This window comes from Malaclemys terrapin, chromosome 2, assembly GCF_027887155.1.
Source record: "Malaclemys terrapin pileata isolate rMalTer1 chromosome 2, rMalTer1.hap1, whole genome shotgun sequence".
NCBI lineage: Eukaryota > Metazoa > Chordata > Testudines > Emydidae > Malaclemys > Malaclemys terrapin.
In genome coordinates this window covers 134,204,566-134,216,189 of record NC_071506.1, presented here as the reverse complement: position 1 = coordinate 134,216,189, position 11,624 = coordinate 134,204,566, and the positions used below count along the sequence as shown (strand labels likewise).

The window sequence follows — 11,624 nt, the reverse complement described above, 5'->3', positions numbered from 1 at the left end:
GGGAAAGTAACTGCTGATAATCGTAACTGCTAGCAGCTATCTCTGGATGGCAAAGAGAGCGTTTTAATCCCTTATATACCAGGTACTTTGTCCATCAATCCCCTCTGTAACAAGGCTGAAAAATGGGAAAGAACAGGAATTTAAAACACAGGTGGAAGAAGGAAATGTCAGGATGTTGCTAAAGATCAGATTTGGACCCAAAATTCGGGGGTGTCTGGATTGAGGTTTTGAGTTTGGTTCATTCTAGAGTTAAGGCTGCAATGTTCTTTCCAAATTTCAGGGTTGTTCAAATCTGGGCTTTTCTGATCAGGCCCATTTCTCCTTTTACATATAGTTGGCAAGCACACAAAATATACCAGCGAGTAAAGGTTAATGGAGTAGATCAAAACAGAGAGAAATAAAACTAGAGATAAGCCAGACTACTGCAATATCCCTGCCTAGCTCTCTTACTCATGGTGGAAAAAGCCACTAGCTGTAGTTCTTGCAAACATTCATGCTTTCTGCCTGATATTAAGAGCGAGAGGAAATTTACCATTGCATCCATTTCGTGCTCGGAATATTCCCTCTTTTGCAAGGAAATTAAGTAAGTACGTGGCTGATACTGACTGATTGGTGAAGGATTGGAAAACTGACTGAATTAATACGAGGTGAAATATGCACACACACTATTCACTTGTACCAGACCCTACACTCCTCACTCAGACAAAATTCTCATGGACTTCAGTGAGAGTTTTGAGTAAGGATTTCAGGATTGTGTGCGTGTGTGTATCCGGGATGGCAGGAAAAGGTGGGTACAAAAAAAGAAAACCCTGAGGTTTTCAAGTCAAGCAATATCTATGTCCAGGAATGTAATGTGGAACTGACAATCTCTATGATGCTCTGGGGATTGGATGCGGAGGTGGAATATGGTCAAGATGTTCAAAAAGGTTTTCAAAGCTTTCCCTGGAGAAGGCAGCTGCCCAAAAGACAGTTGTGTGTGCACTATAGCGAACACAGCTTTAGGCATATGTGATGTGACTGCAGTGTGACTTCTAAAATGTCTCCAACTTGTTTTGTGATGTGAATCTGATAGGAGCCTTTAATGAATGCAATCTGTTTATGGAGCCATACAGGCAGCACCGTGAATGCAGCTTCTCCATGTTTCTATTTTCATCCAAACAGACACCAAAGAAACATATTACAAAAGATTGGATTGTTCCAGTCTGAATAAAAATAATTACAATAAGATTGCTATACTATTGGACAGTGCTTTATTAGGCTTAAAGGCCTTTTGTTTTTCAATGAGGTAATGAAACTAGTTTGTATAGCAATAGCAGGAGAAATTATGTTGGAATGGCCTATGTTTAAAATATGATAAATGTTTTGAATATTGCAGGCCACATCCTCAGCAGTGTTTTCAGTGGCTCTACATGATTTAAAACCACCTGAGGATCTGGCCTTCTAATTAGAGAGGGTCCTGAACCAAAGCTCTGCTCCACTTGCAAAGTTTGGATCCAAATCTGAATTGCCACCATGTTTGCAGGTGGATCCACTGCTAGGACAGGGCTGAACCAAAATCATCACTAGAGGCATAAGGATTCAGCAATCAGAACTTAGCAGAAAGGTTTTTGATTCAGTCACACAGAGTATGGTTTACATTGCAATAAAAACTCAGGTCATAGCTGCTTGAGCTGTGGGGCTATACAATTGCAGTGTAGATGACTGGGCTCGATCTGGAGTCCAGGCTTTGAGGCCCCACAACCGGGAGGACCTCAAAGTCTGGGCTCGGGCTAGTGCCCCAGCCCAACCAGCTGCACTGATATTTTTAGTCCTGCAGCCCAAGCCCTGGGAGGTCAAGTCAACTGACCCGGGTTCTGAGTCTGGGTGCCACGGACTTTTTACTGCAGTGTAGACATACCTTAAGATACTTTGGTGATGATCATAATATACAAACCTAGACAGAGAAAGGGAATGCAGAATATAGGCCACCTAGTTCTTTCATTTGTTTTGCAGGGCTAAAAAGAACAAGCACACATTTTTAAATTGACCTCACCTATTCAGATCATCACGTGACCAGAAAACTATGGGCGATGAAAATGAGCAGGGTCCTGGAGGGATTGATTTATGAAACAAGATTACAAGAGTTATGATAATGACCTACCTATTTGGACTAAGGGCCTGATCCAAAGCCCGCTAAATTCAATGGAAAGATGCCCATTGACTCCAGCAGTCTCTGGATCACGCCCTAAGGGAGGGACCGCAAAACTGGTCTACATGCTTTTGAAGGATGTTAACACCAAGCAGGGAAAGGAATTATTTAGGGTGGCAAGTGGCGGTATAAATAGGAGTCAGGGGATGAAGTTATAGAAGGGAAAATTTAGATTGACTATCAGGCAGTGTAAACTTATTAAACAGAATGCTGCTGCCACACACTGAAAACAACAGAAGAAAGGAATAAGTAATTAAGAGAGAAGAATTAGAACTGATTCTATAAAATATCCCTAAACAGCATAATTGTCATATTCACCAAACACAGCCCATCAGGAACTGGAGCAACCCAAGAAACCAGAAACTTCAGGGTGTACTGTCCAGTCTTTCATGTCCCTCTCAGACCTAGGTGTGACTCATTTGAATTTAGTGATTGTTAAAAGTTAGGCCAAGTGTTTTGTGTGCAGAACACAATGGAAGCTCCCAGACAAAAGGCACAGGACAAAAGGCACAAGAAGAGTTGCAACAACAGGGTGCAGTAAGAGGGGGCGTGCTTGTGAGTGCGTGGATTGGAAGGCCAAGAGTTCAACTGGGATTTGAAAGGCTAATGGTTATTGAACTTGGTTTATGAGATTCAGATGTACATCTATACTGCGATAAAAACCAAGTCTCAGGGCCTAGGTCAACTAGGGTGACCAAACATCTTGATATTAGGGACTTTGTCTTATGTACACAACTAACCCCCTGCCATGTGGAAAAAAAAAAGTTTCTTGATTTTTCACACTTGCTAAGGTCAACAGTGTAGAAGCTTGGGAGCCCAGGCTCCGAAACCCTCTCGTCTTGTGGGGTCCCAGAGCCCAGGCTCCAGCACCAGCCTGAACGTCTGCACTGTAATCTTATAGCCCCGCAGCCCAAGCCCCATGAGCTTGAGTCAGCTGACCCGGGCCAGCTGCGGCTGTGCCGTGGGTCTTTTCTCACAATGCAGACATAACCTCAGTCCCTCTTGATGAGCTGCCCATAATGATAATTGCAACCTGTTCATGCTAAAGCAACGCGTACCAGGGAAGAGAGGACTTTTTTGCACCATTGTTCAGTTATTAAAAAAAAAAAAAAAAAGATGTCGTAGCCTATTGCGTCCCGTGAGCACACAGGCTGAGCAGGTAGGCAACACCGGCGGAGCATCAGCTGCTTTGCAGTATTCAAACAAGAATCAAAAGCAAAGGTCTGAGGCGGGGTTGGCGAACCCAAACTCTCCCCTGGGAGTGAGCTACCACCATTGTTGGCCCAAGTGTGAGCAACCTGCCCTCGTCTTTAATACACAGGAGTGACCAGCAGAGACGTCAGGGCCCTGCAGAGGAGGATCATTTTTGCTCGCAGCAGGTCTCAGGACACAATCAGAACCTTGTGAGGCCGCTTGAATTGAGGCAGAACATCACATGTTAGTACCTGTCGTCTCCAGGGGCTGCATTTCACAGATGGGAATGGCTGTAATCTGGTCCATTCCATGCAAATCAGGGCTCTCTTACTCCCCCCTTGACCCTCCGCCCCACTGGTGCAGCTGCATAGGTATAAACCTGTAATGCAAACATGCTGGGGCAGTATAAGGAGTGTTTTGCATTGACGTGGCTGACCTCTGATTAAGTGCTGCTGCAAATCCTTTTCACACTAGCATGGCACACATGCACGAGGGGTTTGCGCTGATGCAGTTACACTTGTGGAACCACCACCAGTACAGACAAGCTCTTTTGGGGGATGAGCCTCAGATTTCTGGTAACACTGCCTCCATTTTAAAGCTCAAAGTTCCCCATCAGGCTTAGTGACTTAATGGGTGCAAGGAAAATCAGAGGGTTGGGAATGCAAAATATATACAGTTCAAGTGGCTTATTTTGGAATTACCTGGGGGAAACTCCCAGGGAAGGGAATGGAAGATGGGATCACCAGTCTTTAGGGCTGGAAAGACCCAGAGTGACAGTAAAAGAAAAGCAGCCCATTTCTCTCAAGGTGTTATTGGATATGCAGAGGGAATCCTTATTGCAATCCCTGCTCCGAAGAGACGACGCTGGATTTTCTTGCTTTCGGAGGCGGAGGGGGAGGTTTGACTTCACGTCTGCTGGGCAGTGGTGGGGCAACCTGGAAAGATAAAACACATAACCATGGGGTAAGAACCAGGCGACAGACATCTAGATGGTGCTGCATTCCCTGCTATTTATTTCAGGATCAAATCCTCCAATTCCACTCCAAATCGAACTTCTCAGCATCAGATGATGGAACACAAGTCTGAGAATCACTACATTTGGGTTCTCCTCTGACTCGCTGTCTGAGTTTCAGCAAGCCTGTGTGCCACAGTTTTCCCATCTGTAAAATGGGGACAATACTCCTTTCCTACAGTGCTGGAGCCTTGAAATACCACCTGTCCTGATGGGTGAACTCCATTGAGTAACACCGAGGGCCTGATTTTCCATTGAGCTGCAACTTGTGTAATCATTTACACAGGTGCAGTGAGGGCCAAGTTGGTGTAAAATGCTACCCCGTCAGAATGGTAGCATTTACATCTCTTTGCAATGGTGTAAATGACTGCACATGGTGCAAGGAATCAGTGAATCAGGCCACGAGTTCCAGTACAAAAGTCACACCCTTCCTGCACAAGGAATGGGATTTTAAAGAGCACCCCTTGGTTTTGCACAAATTTGCACTCTTTCTTGGGTTCTTTGGATTTTTCCCTTCAGCTACTTTAACCAATGTACATCAGCTATTAAGGGGCACATTGGAATAAGCAAGATCTGAAAGAAGGCTGGGTGAGCAAGAGGCCATGTGCTCTCCCCTTGCTCAGCCTAAACTTCCTGGATTTCAAAACTAGTTAGAGAAAATAAAGGAAGGGTTAGGTGGGGGCTTTATGACTTAAAAAGCAATGTGCAGAAACCCTCCGGTGAAAATACTTTTACAGTCTCTCCTTACGGCTCTCTGCGTCAGTCCCGTCTGGCTCCAGACCAAGGTCAATGACAACGTAGCAACAGCATGTTAATAATCCGTTTTCTTATAAGGCTCAGGGAAAGGGAGCTCTTCATTAATCCTCTTGCACAATAACTCCCAGCACATCCACGGCACTCGTATGTTTCCTGCAGTCAGACCACCTCGTGCAGCAATGCTGCCCCATGTCTCAAGCTATGTCAAGTCACACTAGGTCAGGATTTGCAGAGGAGACCTCTAAAGCATCCCTAGCAGGACATGTTTTGGGGGGATTGTAGGTCAGAACTGAAACAGTCCCATGGTATGATGTTGGGGTACGTCCCAGGCCTGCGAGAGGTGCCGTCATTTGGAATTAATGTAAAACTAAGGCCAGAGCCACTGTGGCCTCCAAGGCTACTTCTACACTATGAGCTAGGGGAGTGATTCCCCTGCTGGTGTACTCATATTCCTAGCTCTCATCAAGCTAGCAGGAGTATAAACAGCTGTGTAGCCACGGCAGCATGGGTAGCAGTAGCAGAGACATGGCTGATTCGTGCCAAGTACAACCACCTGAAACCAGTGGATATGTATTCAGCACAGCTCAGTCGTGCCTGCACTATCGCTACTGTGGCTGCATCAAGCGAGTGTGAGTATGTGCACATGGGCACAGGAAGCCCACCCCAGCTCATGGAGTAGACAGAGCTGAAAATGTCCCATTTTCATTTTTTTTTAAATAAAGAATGATGATATTAAAAACTCAGTATTACTGGCCAAATTCCAACTCAGGTTATTACACTATCCCTCTCTAAACTTTCTCTGCAGCTTTGGTTAGGGCGTTCTTCCCTTTCTGTTCCAAAGGGATATTCAAGGATAGCTCAGTGGTTTGAGCATTGGCCTGCTAAACCCAGGATTGTGAGTTCAATCCTTGAGGGGGCCATTTAGTGAACTGGGGTAAAAATCTGTCTGGGGATTGGTCCTGCTTTGAGCAGGGGGTTGGACTAGATGACCTCCTGAGGTCCCTTCCAACCCTATGATTCAAGGTTGCTATGCATTGTTAAACAGCTGCTGTGTTTCACTCCAGAGGAGGTTGCATTTCAGTGCAGGATGAAAGGATCCTTAGTATTGATATTAGCATGCTAGCCTTGTGAAGCACTTTCAGATGCTTTCCAATAAAAGGCACTACAGTAATATACATTGAAGATAATATGATACCACAATGAGATGATGACTTATGAAGACTAGAAAATTATCTTGGTCAATTTTAATATCAGGGGCCTTGGTTTTAAGAAAGTGAAAAGCATCCACACTGGGAAAATCAGGCTCCTTCCCGGTGTCTTAAAGTTGGGCATCCAGAAATCATTAATCACTTCTGAAAATCTTGGCCTAGAAGTTCTCCCTGTTTCTTCTTTTTTTCAGTAGCGGAGAGTACTGTGATATTTACACCCTGACTATAATTATTGAACTCCCAGATCATCCTGTTAGTTTGTGTTTTCAATAACAAGAAAACACAAAATATTGGATACAGCAGATTTTGCCCTTCTTCTTTTCAGCTGAAGAAGGGGACTGGCTAGATTGCCTTCTCATCGAGCGGAAAACTTCTTGCTCTCTTGTGGTTTCAGGAAGCAAACCAGTAAACTGATCAGACAAGTTTCAAGTAGCACCACCTTAAGAGCAACCGGGAAAGTTCCACTGGTGCGGCTTTCTCAAGAGCCAGCTTCCAAAAAAGTGTCAGTTCCAATTTCCCTACCTCCAAAGAGTTCCTGGAGTTGCTATTCTCATAGGGTTTGCTCTTGGGTGGAGGCGGAGGTGGGGTGCTCTGGAAGTTAGCAGTTGCCAATCCATCTGTCTGCAATGAGGGAAAACCTAGAAACAGTAAAAAAGATACTTAAGTCAAAGAAGACTGAATTGAGGGTGGGATGGGGGAGGGAAATGGCATTGACCACATGTAATTTTGAAAGGAAAATTATTACTATGTTTTGTTTTGTTTTAAATCTACTAACAGGTCCCCAACCATTTTAGCAGATGAACCTGAACAGATGGGTCAAAGTAAAATCCCAGTTGTAATTCCCCTAACTTGAAAAGATCCAGAAGATTTCTATATTCGTAACGTGATTCTAAACCCATGTGAACAAGGCATGCCTGGGGGAACAGAAAATTGAATCCATTATCACATCTGAAATGTTCAGAGGGGTTTCCTTTCCACTCAGGCTTTAACCTCAGCATTCACTTTGAAGTTAACTCTGACTGATGGGGTAAATAAATATCCAAACTTCTAAAAAATTTCCTGAGAAATTGTCCCGCTACTAATAACAATTAAAATAATCTGGGTTCTCTACTTAAATCAAGTTTTTGGATTCCCTTCACTGATTTTGTAGAGCTCAACATATTAGCTCTTGCAGTTTATTTCTGAAAACGGTGTTCCGGGTCTCTCATGAATACCATCCTAACTCACAGACCCAAGCTGCTTCTATAATCCAATCTCTCACCATCTAAAATACATAAGGATCTAATTCTCTGTTCATGCCAATTTTACACTAGGGTAACTCTACTGGTTTCAGTGGACTTTCCTGATTTGTATCTGTGTAAGAGAGGGAAGAGAATCGGGCCCCAAATGTGAACCTCTATCCTTTAAAACATGTAGTTGTAGTTGTGTCGGTCTCAGGATATTAGAAAGACAAGGTGGGTGAGGTAATATCTTTTATTGGACCCACTTCTGTTGGTGAGAGAGACAAGCTTTAAGAGCTCTGTGTGGTTCGAAAGCTCATCTCTCTCACCAACAGAAGTGGGTCCAATAAAAGATATTCCCTCACCCACAGTGTCCTTTTAAAACATGGCAGAGATCACCAAAATAAGAACAGGGGCATCTTCTCTGATGAGACTTTTGCTAAATCTGTATCGTTCGTGTGTGTGTGTGTGTGTGTGTGTGTGTGTGTGTGTGCGTGCACACCCACACACACCCACATCCCAAAGCTTACATCTGAACCAACCAAATCCCATATTTGTCTATGTAAGGGACGCACTCCATAAGTGTCTCACTTTCCTTATCTATTAAGATAAAATCCTTCTTCGACAGGTGAAACATTTTTAATTTGCCAGCTGAGATTTCAGCAGCAATTTATGTCTCCTTATAAAACGTTTTGCCACATATGGAGCTGGGAGTTACAGACACCCAAGACTTTAGCCAGAGACCTGTTCAAAAAGTGTCCTGGATTCATTCGGCTCTCGCTAACCCCACTGACTTCACTGGGGCCACTCCATATTTATAGTGAAAAAAAGCACTAGGCCCTATAAATCGAACATGCTCTATCATACTAGAGACAATGGGCCTGATTTGCAGAGATAGTTTCTCGTTTCCCAGGTGCCCACAAATAAGTGCACTGGCATTTCACTCAGAAATTTAGCTAGTAATATCCGTTCACACCATTTGTTGAAAAGCCTGGATGAAGCCAGGTCCAGTAGGTTAAAAACAACTATTTGTGGAAGAAGTTTAATTTCAATTTAATGGACTGCATACAATTAAGAAGTGTTATTTTATCCCCTTTGGTAACACAGAGAGAAAGTCCATAAGGCGAATGGTAAAAGTCAGGGTCTCTTTCAATACACTTTTTCCTACCAGATTTTCTCCCTGGGTCTGAAGCTGCCATTATAGCTCTAGGGCTATCGCTACTAAAACATGGTATACAGGCAGTCCTCGACTTTACGATGAATGGCACTTACGACGCTTCTGAACTGACACCTGGATTAGACTTACGACAATTGGTTTAGACTTTTACGATGCTCGGTCCTGCAATGGAGTGGATGTTCGAGTGCCGATGTTTCAGGAACCAATTGTGTCGTAAGTCTGAGGACTGCCTGTATTCCAGGGGTTCTCAAACTTCACTGCACCGTGACCGGCTTCGGACAACAAAAATTACTACGCGACCCCAGGAGTGGGGACTGAAGCCTGAGCCCACCCTAGCCCCGCTGCCCTGGGTGTGGGGCCAATTTCAAAGCCTGGTGGGGCCCAAACTGAAGCCCAAAGGCTTCTGCCCCAGACAGGAGGCCTGTAACCTGAGCCCCGCCACCCAGCTCTGAAGCCCTCGGGCTTTGGATTTGACCCTGTGTGGTGGGACTTGGGCTATGGGGCTCAGGGTTTGGCTTTGGCCCCGGCCCCAGGAAGTCAAATGCCAGCCCTGGCGACCCCATTAAAATGGGGTTGTGACCCACTTTGGGGTCCCAACCCACAGCTTGAGAACCGCTGATATATTCTATTACCATAGACACTGCCCAGAAGGAAGTGGAAAGCAAGCTACAGTGCAACAGGACTTACTGTGGGTTCTTGGGGTTTTTGGAGTGATCGGGGGTGGAGTGAGTGGGATTGACTGCTGGAGTGAGGAAGCCTGAAGCAGTGTCAGTCTGCTGTCTCCTATCTGAAGACTCTTTGGCCTCTGTGCTTTTTCTGATGTGCTCTGAGGGAAAACACAGAGTAAACAAAACCTTTTGAAGTCGGCGAGGTGGCTGCGCACGCAGGGAATAACCAGACCTGTCAAGAAGGGATCAGCATGTTCCAGAAGAGCCATGTACAGGACCGAAAGGTGCATTCAGGTGAAACATAAGAATGCAAGCACAGAACTGGCTAAGCAATGTCAAAAGGCAAATGCTGTAACTCCTGTGACACTATGATGCTAGCACTGCTGGTCAAATTTTCAATGGGGACCTTACTAACTGGATAGCATTGCTCACAAAGATTTCATTATATCAGTTAAGGAAGGAACAGGCATCTGATATCAGGGAAGGAATTCAGGGTGGAAAATAGTTGCATTTGGCCTACCCATTCTATGGACACTTTTGCAAGGAGCAGCTCCTGAGAGAAGGCAAAGAAAAATGATTCAGGTAATCAGTACCAGGACCAGAAGAGACCGTTTGGGTCATTCAGTCCAAGAGACTGCATTTTGCAGAACCAATCCCTCTCTTATTCCAACTAAGGAAGGATGGGTCTTGCTCATGGAGTCCTAGTGGTTTGGAACTTGGGAGAACTAGACGCAATTCTCAACCATGCCACAAACTTCTGGTGTGGCCTTGGTCAAGTCGCTTGGCCTCTCTGGCTGAGATTTTCAAAGGTGCCTAAAGAAGTTAGACACCCAGATTGGGAGTTGGGTGCCTAATTCCCTTAGGTTTATTTGAAAATCTTAGCCTCTTTGCCTCAGTTGCCCAGTTTGTGAAATGGGGATAATGATAGTGGTATTACTTCACAGCAATGCCACGAGGGAATATTCAATAATGGTCGTAAGGCGCTCAAATACTACAGAGATGGGAGCTGGAGGAGTATCTAGATGGATAGACTAACATCTTATTTAACTTGCTCTTGGCTTTCTGCGGTGATGGTGCCTTGGACAGCTCCATTTAGAGAGTCTGTCCCTGTCCAGTTCCTCTTATGTTAAACATTGCCCCCTCCAATAGCGAAACATAGCTGTCGTTTGACACAGATATTGAAAATCCAGCCTATACAATATTTTGGTCCATTTCTAGATGACACTTCATTACTGGTCAGGAGAAATTGGCAGTGTTTACATAGATTATAGAACACAATGTGTTCTTTGTGGAGATCTATTGCATTAGCCCCCTTCTTTCACCACTGAACGCTGGTGTGTTTTTCACTGTGTAGAAGAGACAGGACTTGGGCATAATGAATATAAGAGAGAACTATCGAGGCTGCTGCACACCGGCCAAGCCTGTGGGTCTCTAGCTTTCAGATCAATTTATACAGCCAGTGCTGCCCACTGTCACACCAGAGTCTCCCTAAATCCTGGGCTGGACTAGTCAGTCCCGGAACAGACTCTTGACTTCCCTACAAATCCATCTCCAAATCAACATCTGTGTATTTTGCAATGTAGTAAGACAAATACAACCCCAAAGCCCCATGTGTTTCACTGAGCCAATCATATGGGGAATTTACCCTGAGAGGTACAGATTCTACTAAGAATTCTTCTCTGCCTTTCTTAGCAACCTGTAGTACAGTGGGGCATTAATCAACAGCCAAGTCACCTGCCAGACTTTTCTCCCTGATCATCTTCTATATGCTTAAGTGCTCTGCTTAATCAGGGTCTAAAGTAAAGAGTAGCTGACAGCTCAACCTATGGATTAAGCCCTGGATTCCACTCCCATTGAAATCAACAGTAGCACTTCAATGGCATCAGATCAGGCCCTAATTCAGGGGTCGGCAGCCTTTCAGAAGTGGTGTGCCGAGTCTTCATTTATTCATTCTGATTTAAGGTGTCGTGTGCCAGTAATACATTTTAATGTTTTTAGAAGGTCTCTTTCTATAAGTCTATAACATATAACTAAACTATTGTTGTATGTAAAATAAATAAGATTTTTAAAATGTTTAAGAAGCTTAATTTAAAACTTAAATTAAAATGCAGAGCCCCCCCCCCCCGGACCGGTGGCCAGGACCCGGGCAGTGTGAGTGCCACTGAAAATCAGCTCGCGTGCTGCCTTCGGCACTCGTGCCA

General features: G+C 44.6%; 1 protein-coding gene across 1 annotated transcript in view; it reads right to left on the bottom strand.

The window, feature by feature from the left end:
• Nucleotides 1–1,669: 1,669 nt before the first annotated feature.
• Nucleotides 1,670–11,624, bottom strand: part of DOCK5 (dedicator of cytokinesis 5) — a 133,725-nt gene continuing 123,770 nt past the window's right edge. The window contains exons 50-52 of the mRNA XM_054017363.1: nt 9,443–9,581; nt 6,881–6,996; nt 1,670–4,317 (exon numbers count right to left, since the gene is read on the bottom strand). Of these exons, the coding sequence (XP_053873338.1) occupies nt 4,216–4,317; nt 6,881–6,996; nt 9,443–9,581 (357 nt within the window). The 3' untranslated portion in view covers nt 1,670–4,215. The remainder of the gene's footprint in view (nt 4,318–6,880; nt 6,997–9,442; nt 9,582–11,624) is intronic.